This window comes from Monodelphis domestica, chromosome 6 (genome assembly GCF_027887165.1).
Source record: "Monodelphis domestica isolate mMonDom1 chromosome 6, mMonDom1.pri, whole genome shotgun sequence".
NCBI classification, from domain to species: Eukaryota; Metazoa; Chordata; class Mammalia; order Didelphimorphia; family Didelphidae; genus Monodelphis; species Monodelphis domestica.
Genome location: NC_077232.1, coordinates 91,352,436 through 91,372,850, shown reverse-complemented (window position 1 = coordinate 91,372,850; position 20,415 = coordinate 91,352,436). Strand labels below are relative to the sequence as shown.

The 20,415-nt window shown below is 41.5% G+C and overlaps 1 protein-coding gene across 1 annotated transcript in view; it reads right to left on the bottom strand.

Moving 5' to 3' along the window:
* Positions 1-510: 510 nt before the first annotated feature.
* Positions 511-20,415, bottom strand: part of OTOP1 (otopetrin 1) — a 44,197-nt gene continuing 24,292 nt past the window's right edge. Inside the window, exons 5-6 of the mRNA XM_056802422.1 lie at positions 14,445-15,373; positions 511-1,766 (exon numbers count right to left, since the gene is read on the bottom strand). Coding sequence (XP_056658400.1) covers positions 1,596-1,766; positions 14,445-15,373 — 1,100 coding nt within the window. The 3' untranslated portion in view covers positions 511-1,595. The remainder of the gene's footprint in view (positions 1,767-14,444; positions 15,374-20,415) is intronic.

The window sequence follows — 20,415 nt, the reverse complement described above, 5'->3', positions numbered from 1 at the left end:
AAGGTAAAGTAGACTGTGTTGCCTCTGTTTTTCTCTGCTCTGACCCCAAACACAGTGCTTTGTCCATACCAAATGCTTAAAAACAGACAGTTGCAAAGACAGTTAAAAACATTTTTGTACAAATATATATATATATATATATGTGCTTTTTGTGATGGCAAAAAAAAATGGAAAACAAGGAGGTATACCTCGATTGGGGAATGGCTGAACAAACTGATATCTGATAGTGACGGAATACTATTGTGCTCTAAGGAATGATAGACTGCTTGATTTCTATATGAACTGGAAAAACCTCCATGAACTGATGCGGAGTGAAATGAGCAGAACCAAGAGAACATTGTATACAGAAACTGAAACATTGTGGTATAATTAAATGTAATCTTTGCTACTAATAGCAATGCAAAGATCAAGAACAATCCCATGGAAAGGGAGAAAGGACGCTATCCACATCTAGAGAAAGAACTGTGGGAGTAGAAATGCAGAAGGAAAACATATGACTTATCACCTGGTTATATGGGTAGATGATTTGGGGTTGGGGTTTTAAAAGATTATTCTTACAAAAATGAATAATATGGAAATAGGATTTGAGAAATAAGGTGTGTATAAACCAGTGGAATTGCTTGTCAGCTCTGAGAGGGGGGAGGGAAGAGAAGAGGGAGAGAACATGAGTCATGGAACCATGGAAAAGTATTCTAAAAAAATAAATTTAATAAATTTTTAAGAAACAGACAGCTGATGGCATAGTCAATAGAGTACAAGGCCAAGGGTTAAGAAGACCCAAGTTTTAATATGGCCTCAGACACTTAATTGCTGTGGAAGTCACTGGTTAAACCACTTAACCTCTCTTTGCCTCAGTTTCCTCTTCTATAAAATGGGAATCATAGCACTTACCTCTCCTGAGTTGTTGTGAGGATTAAATAAATAAGCTCATATTTTTAAAATGCTTAGCACATGGTAAGTGCTAAATAATTGTTTATTTCCTTCCTTCCTAAATTATTGTTGGTTCGGTTGAAATGAATTAAATTGACTTGAAAAAATGCCAACTTACAGGCAAAGAACTAACTTTATTACAACATAGAAATAGTCAATTTTAAAGGCTATAAAAATCCAAAATGTTTATAAGAAAAAATGTGCACAAATTCTATCAGTAATAATTCCTGTATTATCAGGATCTATGTGTGTACAAATTACACTTTAGAAAATTACAAATAACATTTCATCTGTTCAAAAATTAAATATAAAGCTTTCCAAGCTAGTAATATATTCTCCAATTATAAGATATATGTGCTATACAATGAAAATATTTCTAAAGGAAATTGAACCAGGAAAAAATTTAATGTGATTTCATCATTCTTTTAAAAATCCAAATCTTGTGGATTTTAGTCATCAAAAATTTGAATACTAATGAGGATAGAAAAGTTTCTCTAAAAATACAGCAAATACAATAAATGAATATAAAATTCAGAAAGCCAATAACAATCTATTTACTGTCCCTTTGTTTGCTAACATAATATTTGCAGAACCTGTTGGTTCTCGACAAGAGAATGAATTTTCGGATTTGTTTGTTCTTCCATCCATTCCCGGGACCAAGGAGTCTACGTCTTACAATAGACCTCAAATAGAGAGGCAGCTGAATGCATCCGGTAGAAAATAGAAAAGGGCATTGCAAGGTTAACCACGATTATCCAAGGTTCAAATCCAAAAACAATTTCTTCCAATCCATTGTCATACTCAGGACGACATCCAAAGGCGGGTGGGATCCAAAGCTGTATGAGAAGGGAAAAGAGCCATATCATTCATGATCTGATCTCGCCTTTGCAGCTGGTCTCCTGCAAAGCCTTTGCTTGGGTGCCACACAAAGGCCAGGCAGAAACAGCCTCACCTCTTCAAAGCTGACCTTGGCTCTCTGTGACCCTCATAAGGTTCAACAGACCGAGGTCAAGGGACTTGCCCTGAATCCCAGAATTGGAGAGCTGAAAGAGAAACTGCAAAAATGATCCATTTCAAGACATAGCTGGACAGGCACCCCCTGCAAAATTAGGCAATTTGAAGCATTATCTACTGTGAGAATCAAATAAAACAATATGAGGAAGATAAATCAAATACTTATCATTTCTTTCTCATTAAACGCTTTTTTATAAAGCAGTCAAGCTCAGCTGTGATGCTACTCTTGATCAACTCAATGCCTTGGGAACCCATGTCCCCTCTGTCTTTTCTCACCATCTCTGACTTAATTTCTACTGAAGTCGTCACTAGAGCTTGCTTCAAAGCCTGCCGAGAAGTGTAGGCAATACTCTCCAACAGGCTATCATTGAATTCCTGAGTCACTGATGCTATATGTGCTACCACAATCATTTGGGAGCATTGGGAGCCTTTCTTTTTTGTCCTTGGCTTCCTTGGGGTCTCTATCTAGCAGAGAAATCTCTAAATCAGAGGGTGTGGACATTTTAGTCACTTTCTTGTCATAATTCCAAATTGTTTTCCAGATAAGTTAAATCAATTTCAAGGTCCATCAAGAATATATTAGTGGGGAGGGGGGCAGCTGGGTAGCTCAGTTGTTTTGAGAGCCAAGCCTAGAGATGGGAGGTCCTAGGTTCAAATCTGGCCTCAAACACTTCCCAGCTATGGGATCCTGGGCAAGTCACTTACCCCCCATTGCCTAGTCCTTACCACTCTTCTGCTTTGGAACCAATACACAGTATTTATTCCAAGATGGAAGGTAAGGGTTAAAAAAAAATAATATATTAGTATGGGGACTGCTAAGTGGCTCAGTGGATCTAGAGACAGGAGGCTCTACATATAAATTTAGCCCTAGACATTTCCTGTGTGATCCTAGGCAAGTCATTTACCTCTCATTGCCTAGCCCTTATTACCATTCTTCTGCCTTGGAACCAATACTTAGTATTGATTCTAAGATGGAAGATAAGGGATGGGAAAAGTATATTAGTATTATTTTTTTAGTTTTTAAAAAATACTTTAAGATATTTTTAAAAATAAAAATAATTTTAAAATAAAAATAATTTTTTAAAAATATCTCTCTCCCCTCCCCAAATTAAACAATAATATAGAAACAAAACCCTCATAATAAATATGAATGGTCCAGCAAAACAAATTCCCACATTGGCCATGTCCAAAAATGTATGCCTTATCCTGCATTTTAAACCAATCACCTCTCTGGAAAAAAGTGGGTAGCATGCTTTGCCTTCAGGCTTCTGGCATCATGGTCTTTGAATTGCATTGATTAGAGTTTTAAAGTTGTTTTTCTTTAGAATGTTATTATTGTATTAAAAATATTGTATTATTGTATTAAAAAAATTGTCCTCCTAGTTCTGTTTACTTCCAGTGAATTCTCTAACTGTCTTCTTGTCATTTCTTATGGCATAAAATTCAATTTCATCGATATATCATAATTTGTTTAGTCATTCTCCAAAAGATTATCACTCCCTTAGATTCCAGATTTGGGCTATTACAGATAATGTTGCTATAAATATTTTTGTATATTTTGTATTTGTATATGTATATACATATACATATGTATACAAAAATATTACATAAATTAATTGTAGTTGAATTTAAAAGAATGGAATAATAGGAGATATTTATTTGTTCACTACAGTATAGCATGGTATGGGAAAGAGCATTGAATTTTGAATTAAGGAATCTGGATTCAAATTCTGACTTTGCTATTTACTAGCAGTTATAAATTAGGCAAGTTTTCCTTTTTGGATCTCGTGTTCTTCATCTTTAAAGTCAGGATTTTGAACTAGATGACCTCTAATTATAACTCTGTTATATTAAAGATCTCCCAAGGATCTTTTCGATTATTCAATTTCTACCTTCTTTCTGCACTGTTCTATTAATATAAAATATAATTATTAATATAAAAATAATTCTTTCTTTGAGCTTTCAATCTAACTAACAAGGCAAAACTCAGAGAAAAAAAGAGTATTAAAAGAAGATTATTTAAAAAAAAACATGTCAAGATAGCAACACATTGATGAGCTGATCATTAGAGATCAGCCAGGAATTCAAGATGGAACCAATTTGATAACTCATGGTGAGAAAAAGAAAATTTGGACAGGCTCATATCAGAAAAAGGGGATGATCAGCCATTATGTCTTAGCTCTTCCCTAACCTAATTGCCACATCATAAAGAAATGGCTAACAAGTGAGGGAATGGCCTGCTAAGGTCTAGATAGTAGGTAATACAAAAGCTGCCCAATGGGTGCTACCTCTTCCCACATGGATTGGCAAGCAGGACTGAGAACAATGTCTGAAACCAGATTTGAACCCTTGACCTCAGACTTCCAGGCCTGACTTTCTGTCTACTGTGCCACCTAACTACCCCTCAGCATAACTTCCAATATTTCATTGACCCACTTTGATCTCTTCCTCTTAATAATAAGAATAAGAATATTATGAACATTACATATTCTATAATACTTTATGTAAGAATATAAGACATATTCTTATATACAATATATAATTATAAATTATATTATTTTATCCTATGAATATACTGATTATTATTAAATTAAATCTTAATTATAATTAATATAACATACTGATATAATGTAATGAAAATACAAGAATATTATATAATGCTTTAAGGTTTGCAAAGTGCTTACATAAATTATCTTTTTTGGTCCTCACAACAATCATGTGAAATAGGTGCAATTATTATCTCCATTAACAGATTGGAAAACTAAGGTTGAGAATACTCAAGTGACTCACCTAGTATGACACAGCTAGCTATTTTCTGAGTCAAAATTTGAACTCAGATCTTCCTGACTCAATCTAGCATTCTATCCACTTAGCTGCCTTTTGTGACCTTCTATAGCACTAACTCCCCCTACCATAGTCAGTCTTTATCATAGTCAACCTGATGTTCTCAATTGTGATTTTCCATGTCTATTTCTTAGCACCTCAATTAGATTCCTCGATGGTAGAGTCCTACGTCTTTCTTCTCTTTTATCTCCTCACTGTTGGACTCTGCCACAGCAGATGTTCTATAGCTATTGTTCGTTTGGCCAAGTGGTTTAGAGAATTCAATTGGATGAACACTTATTGAGGGCCTTTCCCATGTCTAGCTCAATTGTCAACCTGCTTCACAGGAGAACAAAGGGAGCCAGGTGCTGAGGGCTCAAGAACAGACGCCCAGAGATAATCAGGAGAGGATGAAATAGGATATGAGTTTAAATTAAAGAGAAGATTCAGATTAGAAAGAAAACTGATTTCTTGAACAGATGAAAGAATGGGGCAAACTGGAAAATATAGACTTAGAATCACAGAATCATAAAATCTCAGTGTTGGAAGAGATTGCAGAGGTCCTCTAACCCAACTTCTAGGTCAAGCATCAATCTCCCTGACAATAATCCCAGTGAGTCCAGACTCTGCTTCTCAAGGGATGCCAAACTCTCCCTCAAAGGCCAGTCATTTCTTTCTTGTACCACTCAAGTGATGAACTAGTTTCAGAATGGGTACAATCACAGGATCATAGATTTAGTGAAGGAAGGTACAATAGTGGCCACCCAACCCAACTCCCTCATTTTGTAGATGAGTAAACTAAGCTCCAAAGGAACCAAAAGGGTGGTCTAGTCCAATTCTTGTCTGAACAGGGTTGATGCCTGCTCCAACTCACCCAGTACCAGGGTGGAGATAATACTGGTCTTATGGGACACAAAAGTATTATCAGAATTAAGTGACAAATTAGACACACATACACCCCAAAAACAACAACAAAAGATATATCCAGGTGGAATCTGTATCTCCTCTAGGCAACTGGGATTACCTAGTTTAGAAATAGCATTTTTATGCTCATTGTAAAAATGTGGTCTTCACTAAGTGCTATGGCACCCAAGAAGTCTGCCCAGAGTATAAATTATTGCTACATCACACAGTAACTCATACTAAACCTGAATTCAACTCAAATCATTTAATAAACCCTATTGAATATTAGTGATAAGTCAAATCAAGATAAGACTTTATATCTGATGATGCTATATTTCATTCCAGCTTTAATCCATTGTTCCAATCATTTTATCTCTTCTTATATCTTGAGTCTGCCACCTAATATAAACTGGCAAACCCTTTGCAACTCATGTCATTCACATATTTAATTGATAGACATGCCATCAAATCCTTCATCCAAATCACTGATAAAATATTGAACAGAAATGAACCAAATCCGGTGCCCAATATTTCCCCACTAGAGACTTTTCAAGCTGACATTATTCTATTAATTAAGATTCTTTGGATCCAGTCCATTAACCAATTCCAAACACATCTAACTTGACTATTATTCCCTTGGTACCCACCTCCCCATCTTGTCCACAAGATGGAGACTTTGTCAAACATTTTCCTGAAATCTAGCCATTCTACATCTAAGGCATTCATTTGAACTATCAATTTTGCAACTCCATCCAAAAAATGAAATCATTAAAATAGACATTGATGCAGTGTTACAAATTTATATACATTATCTCATTCATTACATATGTTATTATTATCATCTATCACAACAGCATAAAGTAGGTATTACAGAAATTATTATTTTATTTTAAATATGAGAAAACTGAGTTGCCTATGATTCACTAAAGGTCAAGAGCCTGAATTCAAATCCAGATGTCTCTGGACTCCAAGTTGAATATCTTTTCCACTATGACACACTGATATAACTTTAACTTCCTATTTCTGGTGTTCACAGCTTTATATCCTAAATTTCACAAAATTTAATATGTTCTGCAATTTCACTCAAATTCAAATTCAGCCTCAGATTCTTATTAGCTGTGTAACCTCATATAAGTCACTTCATCTCTCTATGCCTCAGTTTCCTCATATATAAAATAGGATAATAATAGCACCCACATCCATGTTATCTTGAGAATAAAGGGGGATGTTTGCAAACAGCTCTTAAATAGCTATATAAATATTAGCTATTATTATTATTAATCAAAATCAAGCTCTTTGCTCTATAATTTTAAATATTTGCCTTCTTTTTTAAATCAGAGAAAAATTTCTCTGTCTCCTACACTGGGACATCTTTCCTCTTCTCCAAAATATTCCAAAGATATTAAACCCACTCAGTCTTTCCATGTAGTTCATTTAGGCTTGGTGACTAGAAGGCAGTTCTTCATTTTCCCCACTTATTTAGAAGTTGGAATTCCTCATTAATCATGTTAGATCTATCCTTCTAGGATGAGTGCCATTCTGGAGACAGTAGAAAGCACAGCAGGAAAAACACTAACACTGAAGTCAGAGAATGTGGATTCAGATCCTGTTCCTGATGCTTAATGAATTACAAGCCTTCAAGACCTCTGTTTCCTAACTTACAAACTATCAAGATTGGGGTGAATGGCCTCTGTGATGGGTTCCAGGTCTTGATCTGATCTTGTTATAATTAGAAAACAGCAGAAAAATGGAAGTTGAGCAATCCCCTCCTCTCTTTGCGGTGTGTTATATTCTCATCTGTTAGAAAGGTCCTATTTCACTGCTGATTTTCCTCTTGCTTGCAACCTTACTAAAATAGCCTCTTCTTTGTTGTTTTTAACACTTAACAGAAGCCTTAGGTCACAGGGTACTTTCAACTTTCTGCCCTTACTTGCATCTCCCATAAGAAAAACTGAAAAAGAAAATCTACATGTTTGGCAGACTCTTTTAGTTTTAGTCACTGCTGCCAAGTGTATGGAAAAATTAGTTTGGGGTGCAAATCTGAAGGGACCAGAACTTCCACCAAATCCACATCATCAATCCCTTTCTGCTCTAGTCCTCCAGATTTCATTCAGTAGCCCAAAGCACAAAGCCTGTATTTTAAAAATAGGAATCTCTTTTAAAATCTGAGTGTGTCAATGAACTCCCTCTGGCCAGCTACTCTGTAAAGTCCTTGGCAGGAGAGATGATATTGTTCTTTGAATTTGCATCCCCAACAGGTACTACAATTCCTGACACTCATGGGTACTTAATGACAATTTGTTGAGCTAAGAGTAGCCACCCAGGACTATAATCCCTATTACTAGGAAGGCTGAGGCTGGTGGATGATTGAACTCAAAAGTTCTGAGCTTCACTAAGGCCCTGCACGAATACGAATACAGTGAGACTAAGGAGGGACGAAATGGCCTAAATCAGAAATGGAGCAGGTAAGAGCTTTCCTCCCACAAGAATCTGATCTCTGAGGGGTGGCTGTACTTCTAGCCCTGGGAGATAGGGAGACCCAGTCTTTAAAAAATAATCAAAGAAATGAATAGGGAAGGGCAGCTAATGGCACAGTGGGTAGAGAGCCTGGTCTGGAGTAAGGAGGACCTAGGTTCAAATAGAGCCTCAGACACTTCCTAGTTTTGTGATGCTAAGAGAGTCACTTCATCCTCCCTCATTGCCCAGTCCTTCCCCTTCTAGAGTTATTATTAGGACAGAAAGGAAGGAAGGAAGGAAGGAAGGAAGGAAGGAAGGAAGGAAGGAAGGAAGGAAGGAAGGAAGGAAGGAAGGAAGGAAGGAAGGAAGGAAGGAAGGAAGGAAGGAAGGAAGGAAGGAAGGAAGGAAGGAAGGAAGGAAGGAAGGAAGGAAGGAAGGAAGGAAGGAAGGAAGGAAGGAAGGAAGGAAGGAAGGAAATTTTCCCATCTGTCCCTGCTGGGGTTTGCCACTGTACCAAAAGCAGTATCAAAATGGGCTCAGTGGCCCTGGTTTGTAATCCTCTTTTCCTGTTCTAACTCTCCTAATCTCTCAGATAACTGAATAATCAGCAATGAACAGTTCCCTCATAATCTCTTATTTATTTCCCTTCCCCACTCACTGTCCAGTTAAAGCAATGGCCCAAATCAGCAGGTGTCTTGGGGGGGGGGGGACATCCAAGCTCACATACATTCTAGAGTTGTTCCCCATGTTCTGCTGACTTTTATAACTACCTCGGATGAGAGAAGCCTCACTTTCCTCTGCCCACAACTTCAACAGCAAACTCAGAGAGCTTCTACATAGAAATGTCCAGAGTTCCTTTTACCTTCAGGAGCAACAGAAATTTCTCTCTGGATTTCAGGGCCCTTCATGACATTTTCCTTCCTGTATTTCCAATCTTCTCACACTTCCTCCTCTCAGAATACTCTACATTGCAGTGGCAATGGTCTTCCTGCTGTTCCTCACACTTCCTCTCCCTACTCTTCAACATTTCCTCCCTCCTCATCCCCATCTCCATCTGGTTTCCTTCAAATCTCAACTCAAACCCTCCTGTCTGCCATCTCTAATCCTGTCTGTCTGGACTTGTCTCCAGTTTATCCTGTAAATGTCTTGTTTATTCTTCTTAGCTGTTTGCCTTTGGCCTCCCCTATTAGACTATGAGCTCTTGACCAGCAGGCATTAGGTTTAATTTGCTTTTCTTTGTATTACAGGCCACAGCACAGTTACTAGCATGTACATCTCTTGTTTCCTTTCAGTCCTGTCCAGCTCTCTGAGAATCCCTTTGGGACTTTTCTTGACCAAGATACTGAAATGTTTTGTCATTTCCTTCTCCAGCTCATTTTTGCACATGAGAAAACTGAGGCAAACAGGGTTCAGTGATTTGCCCAGGGTCACGCAGCTAGTAAGGGTCTGAGGCCAGATTTGAATTTATGAAGATGAATTTTCCTGAATCCAAGCCCAATGCTCTAGCCACTACACCACCTGGTTTCCCCTGACATTGTAGGCATTAAATAAATATTTGCTGGCATGACATGACATGATTGGCTCTTGCTGCCCACAACCACTGAATGGAGAAGGAAGTGCTAGAAGGAAATGTCTCCAAACTTAGGTATAGTAATATTTCATTGTTTTAGGATACAACTGAGAACCAAGTTTGTTTGTTATTTTATTTAATTGATTAATTTAGAGCATTTTCTAGGATTACAAAAATCATGTTCTTTCCCTCCCCTCCCCCTAACCCCCTCCCATAGCCAATGTGCAATTCCACTGAGTTTTACATGTGTCCTTGATCAAGACCTATTTTCATATTATTGATATTTGCACTAGGGTGATCATTTAGAGTCTACATCCCCAGTCATATCCCCATCAACCCATGTGATCAAATGTAAAGTGTGTATATATATATATATATATATATATATATATATATATATATATATAGTGTAACAAGGAAGAAGAAGGGGGTAGAATTTACTATTCTTCCCAGCTGGGGTACAAATATAGAGGAAGGGGGTAGAAGAAAACATCAGATGAACTTCACTCTTATCTAAATCTGACAAAGAAGAATTAAACAAATACATACATTTGCACACATATTCCTCTCCTGGTTCTTCTTCTGACTCTTGGGACTTCACCAAAATGCCTCAGCTGCCTTCTTGCCCTAGAAGATTCCTCTATCCTTGCTGCTTTCTTTCCCACTAATATGTTCCTTATGAAACCACAATTTGAGGAATGGTCCTGGCCAGTCATCCTTCATTCCTCTCCCAACTCCTCTTCTAACTCTTCAGATTTTGGAATTTCACTGACATTTCCCCACAAGGGTACCTTTTCTTTCTGTCCCCCTACTTTGCAGCTCCCTTTTCTGTATTGCTTTCCCAAATTAGAATAAAGATCTTTGAGAACAGGAACTTTTCTTTCTTCCTTGTATCTCCATCAGTTAAGCACAATACTTGTAAGAACTTAATAAATACTACTGACTTGACAAAGACAAATAACTAGATATAGAAAAAACATCTAACCCAATAGGATGACAAATAAGAAATAAGGAATCAACAGCATTAAGAAGAATATGGGAGTGGGCTTGGAAGGAGGAATGCAAAACAGGCTTCCTGATCCTGAAGAAGGGATTAAAAGGTGTATAAATGGAGATTTTTTGAACCTTTGGACTCCATCCCCCAGAAGTCCCTTAGCATTTCCCAAAATTGCCTTTAATCTCTCCTGGGTCTCCATGTTTGCATGATCACATTATTGTTTTATAAGTTCTGTAGCTCCTCCCTCTTTCTCTCTTCTCTTGTGACCCCAGCTGAGTTAGGTGTAAGTTTTATTTTAGTTATTATTAATAAATCTTATAATACTTGAGCTATTGTATATTAATTTTAAAGCCCACAAAGGAAAAAGAAATGAAAAGAACTGGAAACTAAGGAGTATCTATCTAATAGGGGATAGCTAAAATTTTTGTTTTATATCAATTTAATGCAACATTATTGTGCTGTAAGAAATTATGAAAGACACAATTATAGAGAATCCTTGAAAGGGTGAACTGATGGAAGATCTTTGAGGACAGGTATTTTTCTTTCTTCCCTGTATTCCCATCTGTTAAGCACCATACCTGGCATATACTAAGAACTTAATAAATACTATTGAAGTGAGCAGAACCAGAAGGATAATTGGTCAGTCTATACAATGGCAACAACATTGTAAGGAAAAACCCAACTTTGAAAATCTTAAAAACCCTAAACAAAGCAATGACCAGCAATATCTCCAGAAGAGCCCTAATGAAGCATGCCACCCGACTCAAGATGGAGAATTGATGGGCTCAAAATGTGAAGGGAGGAACACAGTTTGGGCTAAGGCTTCTCCTAGATTTGTTTTGCTTGATTGAAATTGTATATTGATGCTAGTAAATTATATGACCTTAGGCAAGTCCCTTCGCCACACCAGAGCTCAGTTTCCCTGCCTGAGGACCTTTGGGTCTTGCCATCAGCCCTGTTGATGAACCTTGAGGTCTTTGGGGCTTATCCCTCCATGGCGAAGCTGAACTCTTTTATATGTGTTGCTTTGTATATATTTGTTTGTGATCTCCCCCATTCAATTATAAGCTCCTTGAGGTCAGGGACTGTCCTTTGACTCTTTATAACCCAAGCTCTTTTTTTAGCACAGTGCCTGGCACAAAGTAGTCATTTAATAAATGTTTATTGATTGAGTGAGTGTGAGCTCCCAGAGACGTGGGTATCCAGCAGGTACTACTTCACTTTTTCTATTTTCCAACCCCAGCCTTAGCACAATGCACAGGATAGTTAATAAAAAAATTTTTTTTATTCACTCATTAATCTGTAAAACAAAGGAAATTATATTAGTTCTTTCAACTTCACAAAGATTCTCATGAGAACTCAATGGAATAATAGAAATGAATGTATGCTTTAAAATAGACAATGTGAGCCATTCTGATGGTCTAATCGTTGGCTTGGCCTCAGGAACTCTTAAAAAGAATCTTCTAAGTGTGACCAGTGTTTCTACGTGCATCAGAAAAAGGATGAAATGTCAGATGTTAGAAGTCATGAAGCATGATTGCTGCTGGAATTGAAATGATCATATAGCAAGGCCATTTTGCTCTTATCATTAAAAGAATTTGTCCCTACCAGAAGTCCATTTGTGGAGTCAATGAGGATGACCGCTCCAGATAGGCAACCAATACTTCAGTATCTATGACTTTATACTATCTGTGGTAGGTTAGAAGAAGTGATCTTAGAGACCATCTTGACCAATTCCAGCATTTTATGGAAAGGAAACTGAGGTCCAAGGTCACATTGCTCCTGTAGCTAATAACAGAAGCATGATCAAAAAAACCAGGTCTCCTGGTACCTGGTCCAATGGACTTTCCAATCCACCTTGCTGATACGCTATAGTTTTATGTCATGAGATTCTTTTCTTCTTTTTTTTCTAATATTAACCTATAGAAAACTAAATAAGGGATAATTTTTACTTTGTGAAAAAAATAGTTCACTTTTTACTTTGGTCTAGATTGCTTTCCCTGGTGATTTCACTACCAATAAGGAAATTCCCTCTATCAATGACTGTTCTATGATAGGCAGTCTTAGAAGTGGCCTGGAGCATTGGTACTATTACCTAATGCCCATATTATTCACAAGAGAGAGACTGAGCCAAGTAGTTAGCTGAATTCTAAGCATACTTTAGCTACAGGCAAAGTGACTTATCAGGGTGATCCAAGTATGTGTCAGAAGGGAGGAGATGGCTCAATAGAAAGAGATCCAAGCCTAGGGTCAGGAGGTTCTGGATTCAAATATGGTGCTAGACACTTCCTAGCTGGGTCCCCCTGGCAAGTCACTCAACCCCAAAGGCCTAGCCTTTACCTCTCTTCTTCCTTGGAACCAATACTTAGTATTGACTCTAAAATGAAAGGTAAAGATTTAAATATTTATATAAATATAAATATATATATATATATATACATATATATATATAAAGGTGGGATGACTCAAAGTCAACACTGACTCTCTATCCACTATGCCTATCTTTTTAACTAAGCCTGCTTGGGCCCAGTAGGCAAAATTAAGATTAATGGGCAGAAATTTCAAGGAGGCAGATTTGAAGTCTTTATAAGGATGAAACTCCCAAGTGTCAGAACTGTCCAAAAATGGAATGGACTGCCTCATAAATCAACATGTGCTACCATTTAAGAAAAGGCTGTGAGAAACTACTAGAGATGTTAAACGTATTCCCACTCCAGATAGGGATTAGACTAGGTCCCCGCTGAACCTTCCAGCCACACGTGCTAGAGCCAGCCAGAGAAAGCTGATTGTTAAATTGTCAGTGTGAGCCTTTATAGCTCAAAAGTCAGCACTACCAATCAGACTTTATTTATTGTTTTCTTGATTGTCTAGGCTCAAGAAAGTCATAGAGAAAATATTAATAATGTAGGTTAAACCCAGTGGAATTGCTCATCAGCTCAGGGAGAGGGGAGGGAAGAAGGGAGGGAAAGAAGATGAATCATGGAATCATGGGAAAATATTATAAACTAATTAATTAAAAAATAAAATGTATTTTAATTTTTAAAAAATAATGCAGATTAAATTTAAAAATATAACCTTAGAGGGGGCAGCTAGGTGGCTCTGTGGATTGAGAGCCAGACCTAGAGATGGGAAATCCTAGGTTCAAATCTGGCCTCAGATACTTCCTACCTATGTGACCCTGAGCAAGTCACTTAACTCCCACTGACCAGCCCTTATCATTCTTCTGCCTTGGAACCAATACATAGTATTATTTCTAAGATGCAAGGTAAGGGTTTTTAATATGTATATATAATTTATATTTCATATATTGATTTAATATGTTTTATATGTATATTATATATGCATTATTATATATTATAAAAATATAATGTATTTATATATTTTTATAAATGCTGAGGATATTTGTTTTTCAGAGATGTGGTTCTTAAACATTTACCAAAATAAGCTTACTTCTAGAGCAAATATTCTTTTTTTTAAACTCTTACCTTCCATCTTAAAATCGATATTGTGTATTGGTTCCAAGGCAGAAGAGTGTTAAGGGTGTTAAGTGACTTGCTCAGACATAGCTAGGATGTGTCTGAGGCCAAATTTAAATCCAGGACCTGTCATCTCTAGGTCTGACTCTCTATCCACTGAGCCACCTCGCTGCCCTACCAAGATCTAAGATTTTATCATTCTCTGCCTCCATAAAATTCAAGCTTTCTTTGTCATGTCACTTGCTCATTAGACAAAACACTTAGTGTGTCTTACCGAAATGTTGCAGAGGAACAAAAAGGCTGCGATATTCCTCAGGATTTTTCTCTTGGTGTTAGCTGGCAAGGAACTTGGACTGCAGTCCATCCCTGGGTTATTTTCATGACTCGGTTCTTTGTCATCCGTCACATAGTCTTCTCTCAAGCAAATATTTCCATTGAGCATGAACGACAATTCTCTGCCATTGGAAGCAGCATCTCCTGCCATCCCACAACTCTTTTGACATGAAGGAGTGAGCAAAGTGGAGTTCCTATTGCATATGGCCACTACCCTAAGAGTCCTGATGTCCTCACTGTATTTCTCAGGCTTGCGGTGTATGGATTCAATGATGAAAAGGTTTTGAATATATTTCTCCAGAATCACCAGAATAGAATAAGGCAAGTTATACCATGTGTATGCAGGATGTTTCTCGGCACAAATAATGGCCAGGATGGAGCCCCAAGAAATAAGCCAGGACCCAGAGGCAGTTCCTATCAAGAGGTCTGAGTCGAGCTTCCGGGCAGGATTTTTGGACTCATCCAATGATGTCTCTTCCGTCCTATAAATCCAGACCCCTACAATGCCAGCTATGATCATCACCATCAATGAGACCGTAGCATAGACATAAAACATGATGAGTGCAGACTCACTCTTTGTCTTTGAACGCCCGATTTGGATCAAGTAGACTACAACAACAGCGATGGTGGTGACCAGCACTGTCAGACCAACAACTGTGCCCATCATCACACCATGGAACTTAAACTGGATTTTTGGATGTTGGTGACTTTCAACTTTGCGTCCAGTGTTTTTCCACAGGACATAGAACATTGTGGAGGCTAAGATGTGATACTCTATATTGAAAGGATAAAGATAGTATATTCCTTGTGAGATTTTGGAGCAGAGGACGACGGATGTACAATTACATTCAGGTGTGTGGTCATCTAAGGCTAAAAGACAAAGACAGGTTACATTGGGATGAAAAAAAATCACTTTGTTCAGTCAGAGAAGCAAAAGTGCAAACTTCTCAATATCAGTGATGGGTCAGAATCTACTTCGTCCAAAGTTTCATTCAATTCAGAGACAGTTATTAAGTTATTAAACACCTACTCTGTGCAATAAACAGAATCTTCATTTTCATCCAGGCAAGCAATGTTCAAATCCACTTTGAGGTAGCTTTATTAACATTAAAGGGTTAGCCTATCAACTGACATTTTTAAAATAAATTTTAATTTAAAATAAAATAAATTAAATAAAATAAAAATTTTAAAATAAACTGTACAAATAATTGCAAGCTGACATTATGAATTTGCTTTCAAATAAAAATTTTCATCCACCTATCTATTTTCTTTGCTCTGCAACAATTGCTGGAATGCGGTTCTTCGAGGCTTTCTTAAATTCTGGTTCTTCTTGAAGCATTTACCAAGTACAATTAGAAAGAAGAATAAAAAGAGGAATAGGACATACATTCTGCCCTCAAGGAGTTTATCATCTAATAAGAGAATAAGACATGGAAACAGAGAGCTATAATAACCAAAATGTGAAATAGAGGCTTAAGATATGGCTGTTAGTCCAAAGGAGGACAAAATCATTGCCAAAGAGGAGGAGAGGAGAGGAGAGGAGAGGAGAGGAGAGGAGAGGAGAGGAGAGGAGAGGAGAGGAGAGGAGAGGAGAGGAGAGGAGAGGAGAGGAGAGGAGAGGAGAGGAGAGGAGAGGAGAGGAGAGGAGAGGAGAGGAGAGGAGAGGAGAGGAGAGGAGAGGAGAGGAGAGGAGAGGAGAGGAGAGGAGAGGAGAGGAGAGGAGAGGAGAGGAGAGGAGAGGAGAGGAGAGGAGAGGAGAGGAGAGGAGAGGAGAGGAGAGGAGAGGAGAGGAGAGGAGAGGAGAGGAGAGGAGAGGAGAGGAGAGGAGAGGAGAGGAGAGGAGAGGAGAGGAGAGGAGAGGAGAGGAGAGGAGAGGAGAGGAGAGGAGAGGAGAGGAGAGGAGAGGAGAGGAGAGGAGAGGAGAGGAGAGGAGAGGAGAGGAGAGGAGAGGAGAGGAGAGGAGAGGAGAGGAGAGGAGAGGAGAGGAGAGGAGAGGAGAGGAGAGGAGAGGAGAGGAGAGGAGAGGAGAGGAGAGGAGAGGAGAGGAGAGGAGAGGAGAGGAGAGGAGAGGAGAGGAGAGGAGAGGAGAGGAGAGGAGAGGAGAGGAGAGGAGAGGAGAGGAGAGGAGAGGAGAGGAGAGGAGAGGAGAGGAGAGGAGAGGAGAGGAGAGGAGAGGAGAGGAGAGGAGAGGAGAGGAGAGGAGAGGAGAGGAGAGGAGAGGAGAGGAGAGGAGAGGAGAGGAGAGGAGAGGAGAGGAGAGGAGAGGAGAGGAGAGGAGAGGAGAGGAGAGGAGAGGAGAGGAGAGGAGAGGAGAGGAGAGGAGAGGAGAGGAGAGGAGAGGAGAGGAGAGGAGAGGAGAGGAGAGGAGAGGAGAGGAGAGGAGAGGAGAGGAGAGGAGAGGAGAGGAGAGGAGAGGAGAGGAGAGGAGAGGAGAGGAGAGGAGAGGAGAGGAGAGGAGAGGAGAGGAGAGGAGAGGAGAGGAGAGGAGAGGAGAGGAGAGGAGAGGAGAGGAGAGGAGAGGAGAGGAGAGGAGAGGAGAGGAGAGGAGAGGAGAGGAGAGGAGAGGAGAGGAGAGGAGAGGAGAGGAGAGGAGAGGAGAGGAGAGGAGAGGAGAGGAGAGGAGAGGAGAGGAGAGGAGAGGAGAGGAGAGGAGAGGAGAGGAGAGGAGAGGAGAGGAGAGGAGAGGAGAGGAGAGGAGAGGAGAGGAGAGGAGAGGAGAGGAGAGGAGAGGAGAGGAGAGGAGAGGAGAGGAGAGGAGAGGAGAGGAGAGGAGAGGAGAGGAGAGGAGAGGAGAGGAGAGGAGAGGAGAGGAGAGGAGAGGAGAGGAGAGGAGAGGAGAGGAGAGGAGAGGAGAGGAGAGGAGAGGAGAGGAGAGGAGAGGAGAGGAGAGGAGAGGAGAGGAGAGGAGAGGAGAGGAGAGGAGAGGAGAGGAGAGGAGAGGAGAGGAGAGGAGAGGAGAGGAGAGGAGAGGAGAGGAGAGGAGAGGAGAGGAGAGGAGAGGAGAGGAGAGGAGAGGAGAGGAGAGGAGAGGAGAGGAGAGGAGAGGAGAGGAGAGGAGAGGAGAGGAGAGGAGAGGAGAGGAGAGGAGAGGAGAGGAGAGGAGAGGAGAGGAGAGGAGAGGAGAGGAGAGGAGAGGAGAGGAGAGGAGAGGAGAGGAGAGGAGAGGAGAGGAGAGGAGAGGAGAGGAGAGGAGAGGAGAGGAGAGGAGAGGAGAGGAGAGGAGAGGAGAGGAGAGGAGAGGAGAGGAGAGGAGAGGAGAGGAGAGGAGAGGAGAGGAGAGGAGAGGAGAGGAGAGGAGAGGAGAGGAGAGGAGAGGAGAGGAGAGGAGAGGAGAGGAGAGGAGAGGAGAGGAGAGGAGAGGAGAGGAGAGGAGAGGAGAGGAGAGGAGAGGAGAGGAGAGGAGAGGAGAGGAGAGGAGAGGAGAGGAGAGGAGAGGAGAGGAGAGGAGAGGAGAGGAGAGGAGAGGAGAGGAGAGGAGAGGAGAGGAGAGGAGAGGAGAGGAGAGGAGAGGAGAGGAGAGGAGAGGAGAGGAGAGGAGAGGAGAGGAGAGGAGAGGAGAGGAGAGGAGAGGAGAGGAGAGGAGAGGAGAGGAGAGGAGAGGAGAGGAGAGGAGAGGAGAGGAGAGGAGAGGAGAGGAGAGGAGAGGAGAGGAGAGGAGAGGAGAGGAGAGGAGAGGAGAGGAGAGGAGAGGAGAGGAGAGGAGAGGAGAGGAGAGGAGAGGAGAGGAGAGGAGAGGAGAGGAGAGGAGAGGAGAGGAGAGGAGAGGAGAGGAGAGGAGAGGAGAGGAGAGGAGAGGAGAGGAGAGGAGAGGAGAGGAGAGGAGAGGAGAGGAGAGGAGAGGAGAGGAGAGGAGAGGAGAGGAGAGGAGAGGAGAGGAGAGGAGAGGAGAGGAGAGGAGAGGAGAGGAGAGGAGAGGAGAGGAGAGGAGAGGAGAGGAGAGGAGAGGAGAGGAGAGGAGAGGAGAGGAGAGGAGAGGAGAGGAGAGGAGAGGAGAGGAGAGGAGAGGAGAGGAGAGGAGAGGAGAGGAGAGGAGAGGAGAGGAGAGGAGAGGAGAGGAGAGGAGAGGAGAGGAGAGGAGAGGAGAGGAGAGGAGAGGAGAGGAGAGGAGAGGAGAGGAGAGGAGAGGAGAGGAGAGGAGAGGAGAGGAGAGGAGAGGAGAGGAGAGGAGAGGAGAGGAGAGGAGAGGAGAGGAGAGGAGAGGAGAGGAGAGGAGAGGAGAGGAGAGGAGAGGAGAGGAGAGGAGAGGAGAGGAGAGGAGAGGAGAGGAGAGGAGAGGAGAGGAGAGGAGAGGAGAGGAGAGGAGAGGAGAGGAGAGGAGAGGAGAGGAGAGGAGAGGAGAGGAGAGGAGAGGAGAGGAGAGGAGAGGAGAGGAGAGGAGAGGAGAGGAGAGGAGAGGAGAGGAGAGGAGAGGAGAGGAGAGGAGAGGAGAGGAGAGGAGAGGAGAGGAGAGGAGAGGAGAGGAGAGGAGAGGAGAGGAGAGGAGAGGAGAGGAGAGGAGAGGAGAGGAGAGGAGAGGAGAGGAGAGGAGAGGAGAGGAGAGGAGAGGAGAGGAGAGGAGAGGAGAGGAGAGGAGAGGAGAGGAGAGGAGAGGAGAGGAGAGGAGAGGAGAGGAGAGGAGAGGAGAGGAGAGGAGAGGAGAGGAGAGGAGAGGAGAGGAGAGGAGAGGAGAGGAGAGGAGAGGAGAGGAGAGGAGAGGAGAGGAGAGGAGAGGAGAGGAGAGGAGAGGAGAGGAGAGGAGAGGAGAGGAGAGGAGAGGAGAGGAGAGGAGAGGAGAGGAGAGGAGAGGAGAGGAGAGGAGAGGAGAGGAGAGGAGAGGAGAGGAGAGGAGAGGAGAGGAGAGGAGAGGAGAGGAGAGGAGAGGAGAGGAGAGGAGAGGAGAGGAGAGGAGAGGAGAGGAGAGGAGAGGAGAGGAGAGGAGAGGAGAGGAGAGGAGAGGAGAGGAGAGGAGAGGAGAGGAGAGGAGAGGAGAGGAGAGGAGAGGAGAGGAGAGGAGAGGAGAGGAGAGGAGAGGAGAGGAGAGGAGAGGAGAGGAGAGGAGAGGAGAGGAGAGGAGAGGAGAGGAGAGGAGAGGAGAGGAGAGGAGAGGAGAGGAGAGGAGAGGAGAGGAGAGGAGAGGAGAGGAGAGGAGAGGAGAGGAGAGGAGAGGAGAGGAGAGGAGAGGAGAGGAGAGGAGAGGAGAGGAGAGGAGAGGAGAGGAGAGGAGAGGAGAGGAGAGGAGAGGAGAGGAGAGGAGAGGAGAGGAGAGGAGAGGAGAGGAGAGAGATGTAGGGAAGGCTTCATGGAGGAAGATGATTGCAGGATGTCAGCAGGCAGAAATGTAGGAGAAAAGGGCATTCTAAGAATAAGAAACAGTGTCTACGGAAGGCAGAATTGTCACTAGTAGCTTTTCTGTCAGTTCAAAAAGCTGTTTATGATTTATATGAAGCCAGAGGTTCTTGCAGACATTTGTGAAAAGATCATTTCCAAAAAATTCAGAAGAAAATAATACATTTGCTTGGTGATTTTTGACTACAGAGTACACTACCTTCTTTGATTGTTGCCAAAACCCTGTGAGATAGAATTTTTTTTTAAAAGTCTCATTTCTGGTCATAGGTTAGGACCTCTATGGCATCTTTTCCCCATTAAATAGTGGCCTTGTTCAGTATGTCCCCCCCAATTAATTACTGAAGCCACAAAGCACATTCTTGGGGATCATGGAGGGTTGGGGTTCCAGAACGGCATCTGTGATATTTCCATTCACCATGGGATCGCTCAACTTGCTGTATTCTTAACTACTGCTAATAAAACAATAAAATGAAAAAAAAAGTCTCATTTCTTGCATTTCACAAAGAATCAAACTGAAGTTCAGGGAGTGACTTGCCCTAGACACACACACACACACACACACACACACACACACACACACACACACA